General features: G+C 42.6%; 1 protein-coding gene across 7 annotated transcripts in view; it reads left to right on the forward strand.

Annotated features, from left to right (window-relative positions):
* The window catches only part of AGTPBP1 (ATP/GTP binding carboxypeptidase 1), an 863,873-nt gene that overhangs the window by 581,946 nt on the left and 259,466 nt on the right, over positions 1–22,461 (forward strand). For all 7 annotated transcript variants that reach the window (XM_069229549.1, XM_069229567.1, XM_069229576.1 and 4 more), the window contains 3 exons: positions 9,772–9,855; positions 12,334–12,420; positions 12,503–12,651. In XM_069229549.1, coding sequence (XP_069085650.1) covers positions 9,772–9,855; positions 12,334–12,420; positions 12,503–12,651 — 320 coding nt within the window. The remainder of the gene's footprint in view (positions 1–9,771; positions 9,856–12,333; positions 12,421–12,502; positions 12,652–22,461) is intronic.

The following is a 22,461-nucleotide window of genomic DNA, read 5'->3' on the forward strand; positions in this document are numbered from 1 at the left end:
GTTCACCTTAGAGGTGCCCCCTGAAAAAGCTAACTGCCTTGGCATGCCTGCTGGCCTGTCACAACCAGCCTGCTACAACCAGATAAGATTCTGGATTCCTGGGGTGAGAGATGCTGCTCTCTGGGTCCCAGAACAAAGCCCTTCCTGGGTGGAGGTGCAAACACACCGTCCCTCAGGAATGTGCACTGCCATGCTAGCGAGCTTCAAAGGGCTTACCGCCCTTTAAACTCAACCCCTAAGCCTAATGCTAGCAACAGATGGCTGCCCCCATTTCAAACCCCCACTTTTGGTGGCAGCAACAGCAGGAAAAACACACAAAGGACAAGAGGAGTGGCCAGCTCCAGCTTGCACCACCCCTAAGGTGTTGCATGCGATGTGACCCTTCCATTCCATTTTCCTCCATCTTGCTTGAAAGGAAAATAGCCAATCGGGTGTAGGGAAGTGACCTTTGCCCACAGGAGGTGGTCACTTAGTGGGTGTAGTCACCCTAAGGTAGATGACCCATTGGTCACTCATAGGTACTCCCCTAAGCGCCCACTAAATATAGTATTTAGGGGGCATCCCTAGACCAAGAAATTAGATTCCAAGTACAAAAGAAGACCAGCAAGGAAGCAGCACCAAGAAAAGGTGCCAGTCCCTGCCTGCTGCACCCAGGACTCGACAATCGCCAACGAGGGGCTGATTGTACATTGGATGGACTCTACAAACCCCCAGAGGACCTCAACTCTCCGAAAATTGCCAGAGATCTCTCTCCTGAGTGAAGGAATCACTCTCTTGCAACCCAAGACTAAAGACCCAGTGAAGGCCACTTCACTGACTGGCTGCTGACTAGGGAACTGGATTCCGCAGCCGGACCAAACTCCACCCGACGGACCGTGAGGACAAATCCTGCCAGTGTGCCAAGTTTGGTGGCACTGCACCCGCCAGTAGCCAAGCCGTGCAATAGACCCAGGTACTGGTCACCTCACATTGGACACCCAGAAGGACCGTCCATTCCAGACTGTAAAAGAACCAGGAGGAAGTCGTAGTTGAGGGACTTAAGAAACTACCAGGACCTCCCAAAAGACTGCCCCTGCTGGCCTGCAAGTGACCCTCAGAGTGACCTACCTCCAAGGTCACCTTTGTGCACAGGTCTTGGCTCACTGATCTGCTCTGCATCTGGTCGCCCTGTGCCCTGTACTGAAGATGCAGCTGTGACTAAGGGTCCCCTAACCCTTGCGACCTCCAAAGGGACCCACCAGACTTACCTTTAAGTCCACCTGTACAGTGCTTTTTCAAGTGGTCCCCCGCAGTGGCCATGCACCAGCTCCAGTGACTTTCTGCAGCTGCTCCTGCCGAAACCGGGAGCCGCCTGAACTTCTCCAGCTGGTCCATAGTGCCCACCGACGACCTCAATACACTTGCGAAAGGAAACATTGGTAAACGCATCGCCTGATTGTATGTGCATTTTCAAAGTATTTTCTCCATTGATTCCTATGGTGCATAATTATGCACAAAAAGACTATTTTTATTAAACTTCAAAAATTCATAACTTAAAAAGTTCTTACCCGATTCTAATGATCTTGGTCTTACAATTTAAAAAAAATCTGAAGTATTTTTGTAAATTGGTCCAGAGTTATTCTTTTGAGTGTGTGGTTTCATTTATTGATACTGTGAGTACAACAAATGCTTTTCACTTCTCCAAGATTAGCCTAACTGCTCAATCAAGCTACCATATAAATTAGAGCATTAGGAGATCTAGGTTTTACCTCTGTAAATCTTGTGGTTCCTCAGACCCTATGCAGTGTGCCTAGCTTTGCTCACTACATAGAGGGTCAGCCTCGTACAATTATATGCATATACATTTCTCCTGGCCCCTTTTTACCTACAGGATGAAGAATTGGGCCACTGTAGCCTATTCCCTTAGGATGCATAATCTTTCTTTCTTAAGTGATTCTGCAGGCCTTCCCAAAGGAAGATGAACATCTACACTTAAGAAGAAATATTGTGACAAAGTGCTCTGGGGTCCTCGCATGTGGGAGGGACTATTCAGTGCTTATGATTTCAATGGAGATTCCTGTATGAGGGTACTGAAATTACAGGTAAGAAACTATTCCTTCCATATAAGCCCGTACTCTAGCGCAGTGTGGATACCAGAGGTACTAGAACTCAGACATCTAATTGGGCAAGAGTTTTGCCAATTTACAATCTCAGCATCCCCTTTGAGTGTCCACAGTGATTTGGCCTAGTTGACCTTGAGTCTGGATGCTTCCTCATACAGTGGTTTGATTGCACGGGTAAAATGGAGGGAGAACAAGGGGCAGCCCTGTTTCGCTTCTTTGTAGATTGTGAACGGGTTTGAGACTATGCTGTTAACTTTCACCTGCGCAGAGGGTTATGAGTGAAGGATTTCAACATATCTCCAAAATTGAGATCAGAATCCCCTTCGCATAATAGCATGGTCTAGGAAGGATCAGTCAACAGTGGTAATTATTTTTCCAAAATCAGGAAGTAGGAGTGAGAAGGGGTCTTTAATTTGTTGGAGAAGAGCCGTTGCAACGTGCACTTGCCGTATACAGTGGTGAGTAGTACGGTTGCGCATTATGCCACATTTATCCCGATTAATCAGCGATGTTAGAACTCATAGTAGTTTGATTGCGAGGGCTTAGGAAAAAAGCTTGATCCCAGTGTTTGCAATGGAAATGGACCTTTATGAGTCGCAACAGTCAGGGGGGCCTTGGTACGCACTACTAACGGTTCATGTGTTGTCATGAGAGCCCCTCAGCGTACCCTCTCACTGTCATCTATGTACCTGTGAATATCATTGTTGTAGCTGGGCCTCTGCTGTGACACTGTGCGTTTTTTTTCTTTCACATTAGTCGCAACAAGAGTGAGCAAGTGACGCGAGGGCTGGCGTTCAGGTTCTGGCTTCTTTAATGCTGATGCTCATTGTCCGATTTCCTTCAAACCATCCTAGCACAGCCTGTTTCTGATTTAGCGCCCATCTCGCTATCCAACATCTTCATTGCTTGTTTAAAAATGGAACCTGGTTTTAGTCATGATGGTTGAATGCTGGTAAGAACATGGCTGTGTGACTGTTGGTTGTTGCTGACAGCAGCGACCACACACTCTTTAATCAACAACTCCGTAATGCTCATATGCTGCAAATGCTTTCTGTCATGAGTTTCGTGTTGTGTGCTCAGTGACATCCCTGGTCTCACTTTGTCAGGCTGATGCTAGACTCTTGACAACTGATGTCACACTTGCCTCCAGCTCTGACTTTACTCTTATGCTGTGATCTCTCCTGGGAGATTAGTTTCATTTTGCGTCGGTAAGAACTCCAGATACTCTGAGTGGATGTTGCTAAGCTCGCACATCTGATGGGCTCTTGCATGCTCTTTGCAGGATACCTTTTGGACATACCTCTTTTCATTAATGTGAGGGTTCTTCTTCTATACTGCTCAGCTTTCACCCTACTGACACCCTCTTTCTGTCTCACTCTGCAGTTGGTTACCATGAAGACAACATGCTTGTCTTTTGCAGCCTAATATTGTCCCACTGCACTCAGGCCTAGACTTGCACTAACTTGTCCACTATGAAAATGAATTCTGATCGAGCACACACCTGTGGTGTTTCAGATGTTTCTTTCTTTTGATGTGGATTGAGTCACCCTCCACATATATGCCCGCAAATTATTTTCATACAGACTCGAGGCAGTAGTTGTTGGGGAACACATGGGCGAGTCTAGTCCAGAGAGGGTTATGTGGATGACTGATGGTTAGCTTGTTTAGTTAGGGTCAAAGGAAATACAGAGGGGTCAGGCGCTGGAGGACCACATGTTGAATGTGGTGCCCTCGGTGCCAGAATGTAACTCAATAGCTAAAGGTGCGCTTAAGGATCGCCTCCAACTCTCATGTAGCCCCAACCACCACCACCACGCTCACTGTTCTTATTTTGCAGTTAACAGACAGGAAAATTGTCCCGCAAACTTCTTCTGTAGCTGAGAAGGACAGCAAGAAAGGCTCTACGAATGTGAAAACATTTCAAGCGGTACACCTTGCAAGCCTGTGGCATTTTCTAATCGTAACCCAAGCAAACTTTTGTGCATTCCATTTTCTTTGGACAAAATGTGTGCATGTGTACGTATACTCCTGTGAAAATCCATTTGGCATGTGCAATTGCTACTTTTATCTTCATCATGAGGAAAGTATTTTTCTTTATGAATACTCTTAAATATGTAAGTGTATAAAAACAAATGGTATTCCAGTTTTGAAACACCCACTTCCTGGAGTACATTACTCGTATGAAAGGTGTGAGATTACTTTGCAAGTGCCCACCCTTTGAATGCATAAACCGAATTTAACATGTGAAAAGAATCGAACACATAACATTTCGATCTTACAGCACATTTCTTTATGTATATAGTTGTAAAATGTAAATGTCCTGACACTAATATAGAACTTTGATCACAATTGTTGCAGACAGGAGAAAAAAGGCACACTGTAGGGAAGTGATTTGCCTATACTTTCTTGCACAACACTCGACTCCTGAAAGTTTGATGGTCCAAGCTTCCACCAGCAAAGTCAACCCTAATGCTTTTCGCATGACCTTACTGAATAAACAAGTAGTGGCAAAGTGAATAGGTTTTGCCTATTGCCCGTGTCATTGCGTTTTTTTTTTTTTACTCTAAGTTATATTACAAAGCAGCTCGGCTGCTCTGCAATAAGTACATTTACCAAGTCAACACGATTAGCGTAGGCAAAACCTATTGGCTTAGCCAATTGTTGTTACCTTTTAGCTCACTGATTACAGGGTTGCTAGTGCTATATAAAAATCACAAACCACACCAGATGTTTACCCTTCCCTTACCCCTTTGCTTCTGTAACCCATCCCATAATAAAATGAAAAGAGAAATAACTTTGGTGTGATGACGGCTCTCTAAAAACGGCAACCTGGGAACCGGACAAACGCCTAATTAAGACATGGAATGGCACAAATGTTGAGAAACGCATGTTGGCATGGCAAACTTATGGTAAATCATCAGAACTGTGAAAACGTTGTGTAAATAAATAGATTACTCAAGTACACCATGGCGACATGCTTTTGGCATTTGTTGAAATACAACTTACAGACAGAGAGCTGCAATTTTAAGGAGAACAATGCACTGGTCTCAATCTAAAATTAACCACCTCTTTCCCCCTCCACACGCAAATTTGGTGACAATGGTTCGTGCAGGTGGAAGTAACACCCACATCAGTGGTATAAAGTGCCTTCTGGCCTGTTGCAGTTGGGTAGGTGTTTGTGTTGTGTACATGGTAGCTTTTGAGTATGACTGGTGTACGGGTCTGTATTTTGGGTAGGATGTGAGCATGGTGTGGTGCATGAGTATTAAGTGCTAGGAAGAGCTGCTGCATGCTCTTGCTTCATTCATGTTTAAGGTACAACACGTTCACCTCAGCAAAGTTCACTCCAAAAAGCTGAGCTCCATGAAGTGCTAGCAATATGAATGCACAATGTATATAACGATAGAAAGCAAACACGTGCTGATAGTCGTTTTGTTGTTTTCAAACTCAGTTTTACTTGTTTTTATACACGTCAGAAAGATGAGGAAGGTTCCAGTTGACTTGCTGGGCTCGAACCCGTGTTAAACCCTGCACTTGTAATGGACGTAACAGGCAACTGCACCACCAGATAAGGCTTAGTTTATGGGTTGTTCTCACTACAGAAGAACCAGTGTTATTTTGCATTCGCATAGTAAAGGCGTGACGACGCAAGCAGAAAATAAAACAAATAATAAAAAATAACTTCCATTGGTAGTGACAGGGAAAGCGACAAAAGGTGTCATAAGAAAGACAGTAAAACAAAAACAGCAGATGACTCAGCATCCCAAGACATTAACTGAAATCTTTCCAAACAGTGCTGCATACGTTTTCAAAAGTGAGTCATATGTTCTGACTCCTAAAATAGGTTTACTCACTGATTTCACAGACCCTAGAGGTAACACACTGACACGTTCCTCCTCCTCAGCTTACTACTTTTCCTGTAATGCGCTCTAATACCTCGGATTGAGTTTGCGCTATCTAAAATGGCAAAACAGTTGTAAATTCTCATAGGGGTTCCAAGGATAATTACATCAAAGTCTGAGGGGAGTCTCTCCATTTCCTTGGTGCAATAGGACGGCAGTGTAATTGATGACTGAAGTGAGCTTCTGGAGGTGGGGCACTTTGCGCAGTGCGCACATGCCGTTGTAATTCTTATGGAAACCCAAGCTGTCGGTGCAGCTCAGTTAGGAAGAAGATATTTAATAATGCAATTTAAAAAAAAGTATATTTAATAAAACGGAAAAGCAAATCAGGCAGTTATAAAATAATAAACAAAACTTTGTTTGTTACAATACAGAAACTCGTGTCTTCACATTTAAAGGGCCAGAAAAGCAAATACAGCAAAGCAGAAAAGAAGCCCGCGTAAGGGTTGGAGCGGCCAACCTGAAAGCTGGGGGACAGGGTTCGAGTCACCCCAGAAGGCACAATATCCATTGTTTCTGTACAAGTCACTTAATCTCTCCGTGCCTGTGAAGCGCTCCGATCGGTTCACACTATGTGTAAAATAGCAAATCAGTTAAGAAAATAAATAAACAAAACATTTGTTACCATACAGAAACCCGTGTCTTCTCATTTAAAGGGCCGGAAAAGCAAGTGCGGCAAGGCAGAAAAGAAACTAGCATAAGGGTTAGAGCGGCTGACCTGGGGAACAGGGTTCAGGCCTCTGGCGGGAAACACACCATCCATTGTTTCTGTGCAGTCACTTAATCTCTCCAGGTTTGCGCTGTGTGTAAAATAGCAAATCAATTAAGAAAAGAAGTTCCAGCAAAGTGCATTAAAACAGAAGTCCCTAAAAGCAGATGTATTCAGCACTTGGACCTTGGGACACTGATAAGAGCAAACACAGCCAGGAAGAACAGGAAATAGTATGCTACAGCCAATAGAAATGGAGAAAAAGTAAGTGGCAAACACAGGAACCAATGAAAAAGCAAGAAAAGCAAGGGGCGGTATGTAAGCCCCTTTTAAGATATATATTACCAATAGATTTCACAAGTACAGCACAGGTGATGTGCAGGCGAAACCTAAAAATGACTAAGGTGTTTGAAAAGCTTATGTTCTTTTCCGCTAGTTCAGCATTGAGGTCAGTCAATGCAGTCTGCCTATTAGAACGTTGTACACATTCCCATTGGGGCATGGCCAGCAAAATGTTGCTGGCAATCCTAGTGGAGTTTCAGATCTCTTTGGCTCAAACCACTCAGGATACAGCAAACTATGTAGTTGGAGCTGGCCTGGATACTACTGAATGCTTAGGCCATGCTGTGGACACTAGTGTGGTGCTCTGTAACCTCACGTAGATGGATTTCTGGGGAAGAATTGATAGTTCTAATGATACACCTTTTGATGAGGACTGCCGTTTTGGCGAAAAAGCAATGCTGTCCTAGAACGCTTTAAAGAAAGCATAGCCAAAGCATGTTTTGGGGTCTTTCAACCCCTGGCCAATAGTTTCATCAACAGTCCTGAACCTTAAGACTGATTTGTATATGGCTGGGTCCAAATTGGGGGGGGGCACGGTGAGCCAAAAAACTATAGATTAAAACCAGATCTGTAAGTGGGGGTGAGTGTTTGAATAGTTTCAGCACTGTCCATCATCATTTTGTGTTCCTAAAGTTGCACTAAGTAGGAAGGGTATGCCCAGATGTATTTCCTGTGCTCATTGTACCACTGGATTCAAGCTAGCCTGGCTGATGAGGGGTGATACTCTGAATCCGATCCCAGGTTGCTTGTTTCCAGTCCAGGAAGGACCTGGCCCAGCAGTTCGGGCTGGACTGTTCCCATGGGGAACACAGGGAAGACTGATTTGCATATGGCTGGGTCCAAATTGGGGTGAGACAGTGAGCAAAAGAACGATGGATTAAACCTAGATCTGTGACATGGGGTGAGTGTTTGAAAAGTTTCAGCACTCCGTCCATCATCCTTTGGTGTTGCTATACTTTAACCCCTAAAATACATAGTCACTGGATCACTTTTCCCAGAATCCACTTAAATCCTTAGAGCATAGCTCTTTCATATGAAAAAAGGTAATGTTTGCAAACATGAAGAATAAAAATAGAACCTCTAGTGCAAAATTAAACACATCAAAAAAGCTGTTTGATATTATTTGTAGAAAGATTTTAAAATCAGTTTAATACAAGTCCTTTATAAAATAAAGGTACAGTAGAACTATGCATAAAGATTCAAACTTTTCTATAATTACCTAAAGAGTGCATAAAATAAATATGTTGCCATAAATATCTACTTTGTTCTGGAAGTCTACCTTGCCCCCCACCCCTCCGTGTACAGGGAAGGTGTTTTCCTCAGGGAATTGTGATGTTTAACATATTTAAATTAGGTGGAGAGTGGTTGTAATTTGAAGAGAAGGGAGCAGCGGAACATAGTGTAGACAGCCTGAGTAATCCCTGAATGAAACACAAGAAATGTTAAGGCAATGCTGGGTGCAGCCTGACCAGATGGGTGGTGGGTATAGCAGATGGCTCCCGGTGTGTGAATTTTATTGGGGATGGGATCAACACATACAGTTGTTTTATTTTTATTTTTTATTACTGCTGTTTATTTTAATGAAGTATCGACTATTTGGCTGGTAATGGACACTGCAATCCTCAGTTCGAATGGCCTGCCAGAGATATCCTGCATGGGGCCTTAATACAGGGCATTTGTGAATTTTACTCATACTGGAGGCTTACTTGTCATTGTGTGTGTGTATAACAATGTGACACCAAAGTGGAAATGCCAGTAAAGACACCAAAAAAATAACTATGTTATGTTTGTCACTCTACAACTAGAAAAACAGATCAGAAGAAAGAAAAGCAATGTTTCGTTTTCGTTCTTTCAACAGCCCCTTTAGTTAGTCCTTTGGCAGTGCTGGCAGGGGCAATGGGTGGTGCAAGCTGCAGTTGCCTCCTGACGAGGGTCCTAGCAATTTTTGTTAACAAATTAAGCGCTGCCCATGTATTATAACTTCGTGTCAATTTTTAAACTGTACTGTAAGTAAGCAAAATTACAAGACATAGAACTAGTCCTTATCAAAAAGACACCCCCTTATTATGAAATTGTCAGCATTCAGTATTAGTGAAAGTGCAATATTTCCTTTATCTTTTTTCAATTACCTTTAAAATCTCATCATCCTTAAGCAGTCCTATTTCTATTGCTGCATCATAGGACAGTGCGCCAGTGATCCATGTTTGCCTATATCTGTTTCCATTATTCAATGTGGAAGTACTTCAGTATATAGACAATGCTCCCAAATGATAACAGCCCTGCTCCCCAGCCAGGTAGACAGCCACAGATGAGTGGAATCCTAGTTACCAGGAAATCCACTAAAGTACTCCCAGTTCTCTAGACAGAAAATTCTTATTTGCTACATGTCACTCTGTGTCCTCACAAACAGTACACTAGCCAGACAGACTGTTTTAATGACTAGAAACATTTTCCTACACATCTTGATCTGAGTTAGTAGTTCAGCTGTGGACTAAACCGTACATTAGTTATCACAATTTCTTTGGATAAATGAGTTCCAGATAATTATAGGGAAATATCTTAATTTAGCTAAATTCTTATTCACTGAAAGGAAAATGTGAATTATTAACTGTTTTAATTTAAGTTTCCAGTCTCAAGACCGGTGTAACCTTCTTATATCTGCATATGTTAGATAAAGGCAGAGTTAACTCAATTTTTTTCTTACTTATGATTCCAGGACCAAGATAGCCCAAGATATAGAGCGTATGATTCATCCAAATGACATCATAGATAGAGTTGTGTACGATCTCGATAATCCAAGGTTGGTATATTTGATATTTTTCATTTTGTTTGTTTTTACCAAACTCTTGCCACTGTAAAGGATGAAGTGGAGTAATGACATAATTTTCCAATATCACTACTCGAGTGTAAGGACTTAAAAACCCTTCTACGAAATTCAGTGTGGTTGTTAGACATACCTGTGTACTAGTTCAACATAAAGGCTCTCTGATAGAGCCTCAGAAGTGCCTGTTACTAGTAGGTAGAATGTGAGGGTTATTGTGAGCACCACCACAGCAGTGCACACTGTTTGTGCTCACCTCCTAAGAAGCTCACCATTTGAAATAGGTGAACAACAAGTTTACCGCATTGTTCACATTGATGTAGAAGACTGAATGACACTGTAAAGTACATTTAAAATGTTACATTTTTAACTGTTCCAAAAATCACACAGCCTATCGGTTTAATGCCTAAAAACCAAGAAATATTAGCACCATTCTCTCCGACTGTTTTGTGGCAAAGCTCCATCATGTATGTCGCTTTGGTATTACCTTCTTTTTTAAATTGTTTCTTTGCTGCTTATAGTTATGTCAGTTGCATTTTCACATTTCATATACGATTGTAAAAACCTTTGGCTAGGGTTTAAAAGCCTGTTTGGAAGCAGATATGATACAACTGAGCCCTCATTATATCTTCTGAATGCTTCTAAGTGTGAATGAAATTCTTTTAGTACAGTCCCAGTAGATTCCTACACCAGTCTCCAGTAAAGGAGACACACAGTGTTTTAGAGCAGTGGTTCCCAACCTGTGGTCCGGGGACACCTGGGGGTCCGTGAAGCCTACTCAGGGGGCCCGCGACTGCTCAGAAAATTAAATAATATTAACAGTTTAGGTCCCCAATGACTCATTGGGGGGTCCCCGGATTCCAGTAATGATTCAGTGGGGGTCCCCAGGTTCTAGTAATGATAAAATTGGGGTCCACAGAAAGGTTGGGAACCACTGTTTTAGAGTGGCTCTGCATCTTGGTCGTGGTTCCACTGTACTGGGAAGAATGCGAAGTGCTTGGTTAAGTCAAAGGATCATCCCATCTGCCTAGACATCGCATAGTCTGATTCACCTCTAAAAAGGAATATCATTGTTTAGAAGCAGACATGTATCCTGTGACTATGTGAAAGGGTGGAAAATTCCCGGCTAGACTTCTTCAGAGTACCAAGGTGGAAAGTATTAGAAGATTTAATTTTTCATTTTTGTTTTTAGCAGCACTAAAATTTGTTCCTGTAGGCAGCTTCTTCTTCCTGAGGGGTCAAATTTATGAGCGCTATAACTAACTGACTTTTACTCCAAAGGAAACCCATGCCCCACAACCTATTCCAGAAAACTGTGGCACCCGATGACACATGTCCTACTAAAAGGTCTGAAAACCCAGGTTGAGGCCCAAGGTGTGATATCAAAGGATATGTGCAGCTGATCACAACACTGCAGAAACACATTCTTCTTTGGGGAATGCCATTTCCACTCATGTAGTGAGATCTGCAGTGCATTGAAGGAAGTGTTCAGTTTTGAGCAATGTTTCTGGGACGTGTATATTTTGTAGGAGGCTAGCCTAACCACCTCTTACCAAGCAGTTCAGGTATTAGTTGTTGAGTATGTTAGAGATTTCTAAATGTCTTTTTGCCTATTGCTTTTACTGTCCATTTCCACTCTTTGCTAGCTAGTTTTTACCTTCACATTGTTTCTTGTTTTGATGAATCCTGGTTGTTATTCTTTAGTGCAGACGCTGCTAGTTATTGGCATGTAAATCAGATTAAAGGTACCTCTGTTTTTCAGTCGTGCTCAACATGTACACTATTTACTCCCTAATATTAAGTTGAGGTTATGTCAGCAACCTACTCTCCATCTGATGTAGACACTAACTTGAAATGCTATTACTCAGAGCTGAATTAAAAAAGTTACACAATTTCCTCAGACCATGTAACATTGTTCTTTATTTTCTCAGAAACATTTAAATTTGTGTTTGATTTATTCGTGTGTTTCATGATTTCTATTAAGCTTGCCGTATCTTGTCAAATGCAATACGTTGAGCCTGATTATGACCTTAGCGGATGGGATACTCTGTCACAAACGTGATGGATATTCTGTCCGCTGCATTACAAGTTCTATTATGTTCTTTGAAACGGCAGGCAGGATATCCGTCACGTTTGTGACGGAATATCCCATCTGCCAAGGTGGTAATCAGGCCCTTTAAAAACAAATCAACTGATGTATATTTCACTTACTTAGTCATCCCTTGGTATTTTGTTGGCTTTTTTATATCTGATTTTAAGTAAAACAAGAGTATTTCTGGTGCGATTTCTGCTTGATTTGCGACGTTTTGTCGACCTCTTAAACTGATAAAAAGTATATCAGGTGATATTGAGCTGTTTTATGGATTTGCTTAGGTCTCAGACTCAATCACTAAAGCTCAGAACTATATTAATTTTGAAAATTAGGATCTCCTGGTAATCTGTTTATTTCTATTTCAGCTGTCCTGTGATAGAGGAGAGCGAGATTTTGAAATTTAATTCTAAATTTGAATCTGGAAATCTCCGGAAGGCTATTCAGATTAGGAAGTAAGTTGTATTTATGTTATAATTTAACATGACAAACATTCAAAATTAAGTACTAAGCCATATGTTTCTTATACATTTCTAGGTACGAATATGACCTCATTTTGAACTCCGATATAAATAGTAACCATTATCATCAGTGGTTTTATTTTGAAGTGAGTGGAATGCGACCAGGTGTTGGATACCGCTTCAATATTATCAACTGTGAAAAGTCCAACAGTCAGTTTAACTATGGTGAGCAAAAGCTAATTTGTGGGTATTGTTGATTAGAATTTCTTTACTATTTACTTTCAGCCTCTGCCCTTCTCATGGTTTGGGAAGTCAAAGAGGGACAGCTGGTCGCTTGTCATATTTATTTAATTCGTTTTTCCTTGTCATCCGGTTGTGGTGGAGGCTTGTAACATTGAAACAGAATAGCATTAGGCATACTCCCCAGTCAGAAGAGAAAAGCCTGTGCAAATGTAATAATTCATGAAGGAATGCTTTATTGAAATCTGGTGATGGGTCTTTAGGTATGAATATGTTGATTATTTTGAATTTGAATATTTTGAGGCCAGATGCCACCCTTTCCTCTATAGGTGCCTGACGTTTGCACTAGGTGACAGTGCCAAAAAAGGCCTGTGTTGTAAAGGCATGGATGGTAGCATCAGCAGGGTAGAGACCACGAGAAAAAAGCTGTAAACCAGTTAAGGTAGTTCAGTGGGGATGAATGCTTGCTCAGAGATGTAGGACACATGTTTTTATACCAAGAGAGCAGGCTTGGCCTTTAACTCCTTTGGGGGTCAATGAAGAATATCATTAAGTAGTTTAATAGTAACACCTATTAGTTTTGCTTCTAGGCAGCTTTTGTTTATAATCAGTGTTGTTCATGCTGCTTCTGCCCATCCTGTGATTTTAATTACAAATTTAGATATATAATTAAAATGACATTTTACTATATTCTGAGGAAAGTGCCTTTAACTGAGCCTGCAGTTATTGTTAACAAAATAAATCTTTCTTTCTGTATATTTTGGCTCCGTTGATAACAGGAAGCATACATCCCTTTTGAAATATTATTCCTTGGAGGGATTATATTTACATGCAGAGGAAAGGCAGAATAGGTGCTGCTTCAGCTAGAAAAGCCATGGTGCATAGCCATGACCAAAGAATTATACTTCTGACAGATACAGCTACCTGTGGGTTCCTCACCTAATGAATTCTCCCAATGCGCTAGCATTCGACGGAAACTTTCTTCCCAGCTCTTCACGTCGACGAGGATGTCGCAGTTGCACGGCTCTGCACACAACTCCGTCTGACGTCATTGTGGCAATAAAAAGGTCCTCATCAGCGTGCTGACGTCAGTTCCCTTTTTTCCGTGCCTTCGACACTAACGGTTTTCTACCTAGCTCTCGAACAGTTACTGTTTCGAAGGTGTCTTATTGTACCTGTTAACAATGTCGCCACCTAAGAAGTCAGGTTTTAAGCCTTGTGGTGAGTGAGGGGGTCATATGTCAGTCACGGACTCTCATGAAAACTGTTTATGATGTCTTAGTTCAGACCACGACGTGGAAGGGTGCGCTTCTTGCCAAAGGATGAATCCAAAGGCGTTGAAAGAAAGATAAGCTAAGCTCTTCTTAGCAAAGGTGAAGAAAGGTTCTTCTAGAGATCGGTCTCGATCTCGGTCTCCCTCTAGACGACGTCGTACAGCATGGGAGGTCATTCCTACTGTTACTCCCCAAGCTCAAAGTCCTCAGGCTTCTCCGGCGCCATAGCTCATCGAGGTGGTCGACTTCCCGGCAAGTCCTCCAACTAATTTTTCGCCTGTGTTGGTTCAGGAGTCGGTGGCACAGGTTCTGGATCCGACCCAAACGCCGCATGAAGAACAAAGGTTTCCTGCCTTCCCGACTCCGGGAGTGGATCTGGTTGCTTTTCTGAATGCTATGTTCAGCATTTTTATTAAAGCTATGGCCCCTGCTGGTGCACCAGCTAGTCTCACAGGACCATTAGCGTTTTCCTTGGGCTCTCCGGCTCCATACAAGTCTGCTCGGTTTGAGCCTTTCTATCAAGCTGAGGGTGCTGGTTTGGCGCCAGTGACATCGCCTCATATGATACCGACGTCCATCTGTCTTGAAGTCGACGTCGGCTAACTCTCTGTTGACGCCAAGGTTGGAGGGCAGGCTGAGGTCGAGGAGGTAAGTAACTTGTTCTTCTGGTTCTAAACGTCACTCAGAAATGATGGGGATATACTTACAAGACAGTGTCCAAGCTGAGGTTTCCAGCCCAGACCACTTGTGCCCCTAGTGTTATGACTTGGCAAGGTAATACAGGAGTTCAGAACAGACCAACAGTAAGAACTACAGGTAGAAAAAGTAATCAGTCAAGTAAGGGATGTGGATCTTCTAGAAGACCGAGCAGTGTCAGCTGGCGCTCAGCTACAGGGATTGGGGTCTTCCAGATCAGTCAGAGAAAAAGGACCAGTCAGAGCAAGAACATGACAGCATCCAGGACCAGTTTAAGCAGCCAGATAGCAGTAACATATTGCCTCACAACTGCTTGGTTCTATGTTCATGTATGCTCAGTTCTCTCACCATGTTTGGGTATCCTGCATCTTTGTTTTGTTTCCCTAACTTCCTCATGTTTCCTACTTTGCTTCGCATTTGCCGAAGGTTCCTGCTGTCACCTCGGACCTTCTACAGAAGGTTACTGTCTGACACAGTGCTGTCACTGACAGCATCTCCTGGTGGTCCAGAGCTCAGGTAAAGTCTCCAGGAACTTTCTGAGTTTAACAGCTATCAGGTGACGTATGTGAGAATGGGAATTGTGCTGCTATTCATATGCACCTATTTCCCAGCTTAATCATGTGTGTTTGTCATTATAGCCAGACTAGCTGGTCCTACAGCATGTTCTGTTTCCCAATGGCCCATGAGAGAGACATGTACCAACCACAACCACTGCAAGATAATTCTCCAATGTGCATTGTGTTTCTCTTCCCTAGCCCCATTTCCTCCGTTTAAGAACTATGGGGGTCATTCTGACCCTGGCGGCCGGTGACCGCCAGGGTCACCGACCACGGGAGCACCGCCAACAGGCTGGCGGTGCTCCCAAGGGCATTCTGACCGCGGCGGTTCAGCCGCGGTCAGAAAGGGTAAACCGGAGGTCTCCCGCCGGTTTACCGCTGCCCCATTGAATCCTCCATGGCGGCCGAGCGCGCTCCGCCGCCATGGGGATTCAGACACCCCCTACCGCCATCCTGTTCATGGCGGGAAACCCGCCATGAACAGGATGGCGGTAGGGGGTGCCGCGGGGCCCCTGGGGGCCCCTGCAGTGCCCATGCCAATAGCATGGGCACTGCAGGGGCCCCCGTAAGAGGGCCCCACAAAGTATTTCAGTGTCTGCTTTGCAGACACTGAAATGCCCCTGCAACTACGCCGGCTCAATTCTGAGCCGGCGTCCACGTTGCAGGGGCATTTCCGCTGGGCCGGCGGGCGCTCTTTTGGAGAGCGCCCGCCGGAAATGTTTGAATGGCCGCCGCGGTCTTTTGACCGCGGTGCGGTCATTTGTCGGCGGTACCTTGGCGGACGGCCTCCGCCGTCCGCCAAGGTCTGAATGACCCCCTATATCCTAGAGCTAAATCATATTTCAGCCTGCACCTCTTATTTGATGTAGAGTATGAATTTACATTTGGGCTTGTTTATCTTATCTCTAACATGATTCTACCAGGTCTTGTCATTTATGTACTTTTACCCACCACGTAACTAGGAGGGGGCCTCTTAATGGGCTCTTCAAACAATTACCTCACTCAGGTGCTCGTATTTTTAAGCCATTATCCATTTTTTTTAATATGAGACTAATACACTGCCATGAACTTTTTTAATGTTGATTGAATCTAGCTGAGCCTTCTAACTGGATTATCAGCACACCTTTCTAAACTAAAATCACTGGAAATGTGGTTGCTAAGCAGCTGATCTATCATTTGGAGGAAACTCATGTTTGGGTGTTCTGCAGACAGGATTCTGGACACATTGTAGTTGAAAAAATTATTTTGGGCATTTGAAAGAAATTTGTCAAGATTGCAGATGAGTGTTTCTGGAGCTCTCTGCCACATTGAACAGTGTAGAACACACCACTTTGATCACTTTTGTGTGTCTCTGCCACCATTCCAGTGGTTAACTAATTTTTAGAAGTCCATCCCACACACAGTGATTTTGATGGCCTTTCTGCCCGTTTGGTGTCATCACTATGTGGATTCCCACCAGGCTCACAATGCTTCTTGTTGTGAAACCCTTACATGAGATGTTAAAAACGCAGGGTAAATTTCCACATTTTTGCCACCAACACAGACCTACCTGCCTGTGTTATTTGGTGACTTTGCAGCAGAGTCCATGGCCTTATCTCTTGTCGTATGGAGAAGATTCAGACCTGGATGAAGGCTTTCCGGCTCTCTCTAAGTACCAGCAAAATAAAGGTGATAAGCTCATATTGAGAAATCAACAAATGTAGAATGACACACAGCCACTGGAACTTGTGTGGAGATGTTATCAACCCCACCAAGGAAGTAAAAAACATAGTGATAATCTTTGTTGGCTCTTTGGCCTAATAGGATAGGTTAGGGACTTTCCTAACTACCCCCAGTTAGCTACCCCCATACTCTTGCCTTCCAGAATACAACCTTGACAGGTGAAAACTATACACCCCTTAGGGGCTCAGTTGGCTTCTGGTTGCCAACAACTTTAATTTCAGAATATTAACCATGCTGTATAAGTCCATATAGTTGGTTACCCCTACCATCAGAAACAAACATGCTTCACACATCTGTTTACAGACAAACAGACATTTGAATAAACACTCTTTGGAAGTGTCTAAGATCAAGCCTAACACCTGAGGGTCACAGTTCTTATAGTGGCAGGGATTAATTGAAGTAACAATCTGTAACTTGACCTGTGAAATTTGACTGGTCTATCTAATTTTAAATGAAGGTTATAAACCCACCATGAGCTTCGCCTGGGCTGGAGAAAGAGTATTGCTAGGAGTGTTGTCTTGGAGACTCCTCAAATAGCATTTTACATTATGGGCACACTCTCTAAAGTCTACTCCAACTGCACTTGAAGGTTTGCCATAAACAACAAACACCTAGTATATATGTTAGGCATTTTATGAGACGATACTTTAGAGTACGTAATGCTGCTCATCTTTCAAGCCAACAACTCTAATTCTTTTTGCCACACTGGGCAAAAATGGATATGATGTGCTCAGTGTAAGCGAGGCAGAAAAAGAAGCCCCATCTATGGAAGAATTCTTGTCTCAAGATTCTTATATCTGAAATCTTTGTGGCAGAGATTCAAACTGCTGAAAAGAGCATTACTAAATATAAAGAAACCAATTCCTCAATGCCACTAATAATATACTTTGACAGGTCTGCTAAAGATACAAAGTCAAGCAAAAAAATGTCAGTGTCTTAAGAACACTACTCTGGAGACCTTCATAGAATTCATCTTTTATTATCCAGGCAAAGGAATTGCATTAAATAGGTACCCAGAACCTAAGACCTGACACCTGAAAGTGATTGAGGTTCATGAACCCTTAGATTTCATGTCGGAGCATGATTGAAGCTGAAACCATAGAGACTTCTTATTATCAACTCGGAAAAACAAAACATAAACCTACAATCACAACTTCAGAGCAAGATCAAGCTTGGGAAATGGGGAGGATCTTATGACTCCACTTCAGAGTACAATTGGGTTTGCAAGACAAAAGAAAGACTATTGAAATTGAGTTCAGAACAAGATCAAGGGTGAAAAAAAACTAAGCCATTGATGCTGATAACAATGCCCCTCTGAAACAAAAGTTATTGAAACTAGCAGAATTAAAATAGTGATTGATGGGGGGATAGATGAACTCAAGACAAAGAAGTAGAGCCTTTAGGAGACACTAGCTTTAGAGATTAAATGACCTAGGTGTAGACACTGAGGATGTAAAATAAGAAGAAAAGATACCTCCGTCAACCCCACAGGGGTTTATGGGAGAAGAATATTTACTAGGTGAGAAGTCAGGTGTCACACAAGGGACAGAAGATACAGAAATACAACTTTACATACAGGAAGAAGATGACACAATTTGGCAAGAGATAGAAACACATTGACCTTAGACAGTCATTGAACTTTACCAAAAGTAGAGTTTCTCCTCCAGATAGCATCACATTATATCAGAAAGTTATCTAAAGGGCAGCTGACACATTTGGGGTACCGATGGAAATAGAACAAGAGGATGTCAGTTTTCTGTTAGAAACCTTAACTTCTCAGCTTAGGAGGCACCACTACTTACCCATGCTACCTAGAATTTTGCAACAGGAAAGTGAGATATTCTTTAAACCAGCCTCAGCAACGGGGTTATCCCCAGCATAGAAAAGAATAGAATAGAAAAGAAATACAGGGCTTCTACTCACCATCTACAATACTTTAAATCATATGTAGATACAGACTAATTGAGGCTAAGGCTAGCAAGAGCGCTCTGTCAGCAGCCACTCATGGGCTGCTTCCTGACAAGAGTGATAAAAGACTAAAGGCAGAAGTTAGACTGCAACTCTGAGGTGCATATCCAGTTCTCTTGCACTTCTGGAGAGGTTTGCTCACCAACATTGGGGTGAGATAAAAGACATATTTAAACACCTCTTAGAGAGTTTCACAAAAGAGGCACGGCTATTTTAGAAGACCGTAAAAACATTGACGATACCTGTTTAAAATCAGCAATAGGCGCTGCAAATGCAACCACTAAAAACCTAATGTCCAGTCGAATTCTACACAGACACTTGTGGCTATGTATATCTGATTTCAAGCGAAGTTCAAATCAATGTTTTTGACATGGCTTTTAGTGGTGAAATATTGTTTGGTGCCCACGTCTTATAATCTCAGGAGGAGATGAAAAAGGCCGCTAAAATGGCCAATGCAATGGAGGCCTTGCAAACCAAGGCATTCTTCAAAAGTGGAATGTCCCTGATAGAAGACAACAGGGAAGAAACACATCTACATTTCAAAGACCACAACAAGCCACATTGTTTCAAACTGGACCATGTGAATAGTCCTTCAATCAAGAACAGATGTTTTGCAGAAATAGATGCCAGGCCCCCCAAGGCTTCTCACCATCCAATAGATGACTGGACAGGTGCCCTACAACATCAAACACCAGAGGAAGGCCAGCCTAAAACATCTTTGCTTAGAATGGAATCAGTTAAATTGGACAGTTACTTAACTTAATAAAGTACAGCTAATGTATAGAATTTATAAAGAAACATGCACTTATTAGACCAAAGCCTAAAAAATACAAACCTCAACAACTTGAAGTCTTATAAAAAGAGACACAAGAAGTAATACAAAAAGGTGCTATAGAGAACATACTGTTAAAAGAAAAATGCACATGTACTGCCAAATGGGAATATCAGGTGTGCTTAGATGCTGATGACATGACCTTTTGTGAGTCAGACATAAGGGCCATTCTTCAGATCTTCTGACGCATGCGTGGTAAAGGGTGTATGGATTTAGAGCAGGTGTACAGCAGCACCTTTTTGGCCTACCCTTTGTTTGAGTACATATCTTCAAGCTAGAAGTAAATGCAGTGTTAGAAAAGATAAAGAAAGAAATACAAGGAGTGAATGCTGTGGGGGTGCTACAACACCAGCCTCAAACGTCTGGGTGTCGGTGCCAGCAAACACGGACAGGTGCCAAAGAGGCATGCAGCAGTGCCAGCTGCAGCAGTCTTTTCCTGATGGCAGGGCGTTCAAACAGGAGCTCTGTAAACTCAAAATATGACTTTCCTCAGATTCCACTTATCACACAGCACCTATCAGGAGACAAATAAGTCCATATCTCAGTTAGTGGAAAAATATCACTTCATACAAGTGAGTGTTACCTATTGTCACCCATGTCTATTGACTGGAGTTCCCCACCACACTGCTCCATATTCGACCATGCTGGCAAACCATCAGTCAAGACCACTAAAGGATCCCGCAAGATAAAGTGCAGACACTGCTTCAAAGGGGAACTTGTTCCACCATTAGAGAATGGGTTCTACTTCCTCATCTCCAAAAAAGACACAACACTGAGGCTGATACTCGACTTCATACCGCTCAACCAAAACATAATTTCAGAGCACTTGAAATTGACAACTCTACAGAGAGTTATTCTGCTGCTTTAAGCCTTTAACTACATAGTGATCCTTGATCTCCAGAATGCCTACTTCCCCATCCTCATACGCCTGGCACACTACCAGTGACTCAGGTTTGTGGCAATTGTCACACATTACCAATTCAAAGTACTTCCTTTTGGAGTGTCAACTGTTTCAACTGCCTAAAGAGTGCTTATCAAATGTCTGGTGGTCATTGTGGTGCGTCTTTGATGCAGTTTAATTCTTGTATTTCTGTGACTGGATGACTAGTTGGTAAAAGCCAACACATGACAGCAATGGCTAGCTCCTCTCAGCAAGCAGTCCCAGTCCTCCACAGATTGGGTTTTCCAGTAAGTGCCACAAAATGCCACGTCTCTCCCTAGGAATCGCAACCTTTCTTGGGATTGATACTCAGGCAGGGCCTATCTGAACACAGAGAGGGTTATAGCTGATGGTATTTCAAGGGCTGCGTCCCCTTTATAAGATGTCACTTCTTTTGACAGTGTTGACGGACATGCAACTGATAAGAATAATTGCGTCTTGATTTGCAGTAGTCCTTAAAGCTTGGTTGCACATGCTCCTATTGCAAGAATGTCTAGTCAAATGATGGACAAAAGTGTCTGAGTAGTAGGAAGATATAGTGTAGGTGGGGCTGATAGTTTGGCTAAACTGCAGAGGTGGAACACAAAGAACTTGTTACTGGTTAGTTTGTTTCTAAGCCCCCAGCTGCAAGTGACCATCACCATAGGCGGCTGTTTTACAGGATGGGAAGCACAGTTGGGTCACCTCACAGTTTGAGGCCAATGGTCTCCTCAGTAGTAGAATTTGCTATCTCCTAGATTTGATGGCAGTTCAGTTATTGTTCAGAATCTTTTACAAACTGATTAACAACCAGGCAGTGCTCAGTCGATCATATTTTATTCCATTCAAAACCACTGGGGTATGCACTCACCTTAGTTGTCTCAGTTGGATCACATAAACTGGCATTGGGCTATTTGCCATCAAGGCTTTTTCAAGGTGGAACACTTTCATGAGTAGAGCAATGACATTGCTCCTCTGCTCAGTAGGATGCATGAATAAGCAAGCATGTGGGAGGTCAAAAGTCAAGTAGTTCAGCAGTACTTTGACAGCTCTTTGCAGAGTGTGAGAAAGCAAAAGCTTTACCTCCCAGTACCCACAGTCCATCTGCATTATGCTATTGATGAACTGGTCAGAAATATATGAATACCAATTTCTAACTACCACTGATACTGCATGTAGTAAAGAAAATTATTTAGGCGTCCATGAGGCTCATCCTTATAGCAGTAATCAGAGTAAGGCATATATGATGCGCAGTACTCTTTTAGATGTCTGTATATTGCCACGAGAAACCGCCTCTATGTCCAGACCTTCTCTTTCAACTAAAAGGTGAGCTAAAACATCCCAATCACAGATAAATGAATTAAGCGATTTGGCACCTAAAGTTTTAAATTTTGGGTATCTTCAGCTTCCATAAGGGTGCATTATAGTTCTAAAACAGCCTGTAAGCCCATTGTTATGGTTTGTTATGTGGCCAGATAGAGGAGGTATGTCAAGTACTGTATCAGCGTCACCAAGCAACATCTGTGCAAGACTTTGCCTCCTATCTATTGCCTCTATAAAAAGCAGACTTAGCATGCACTTCAGTAAGGGTACATTTAGCTGCTGTGAGAGTTTGCTTGCCAAAATTAACAACATTTGCAAATTTTCAGAATACCAGTAATGTAGGTCTTTATGGAAGGTGTCAAAGAGTAATTGTCCCTAGTGCACCACCAGTGTCCTCATGCGATTTGGATTTTTATTTTTACCCAGCACTTGAAACTGTCATTTGAGCATTATACTCTTGCAATTCGCAGTCTCTTTCATCGAAAAAGGCTTTCCCCATTGCAG

Source organism: Pleurodeles waltl, chromosome 1_1, assembly GCF_031143425.1.
Source record: "Pleurodeles waltl isolate 20211129_DDA chromosome 1_1, aPleWal1.hap1.20221129, whole genome shotgun sequence".
Classification (NCBI taxonomy): Eukaryota; Metazoa; Chordata; class Amphibia; order Caudata; family Salamandridae; genus Pleurodeles; species Pleurodeles waltl.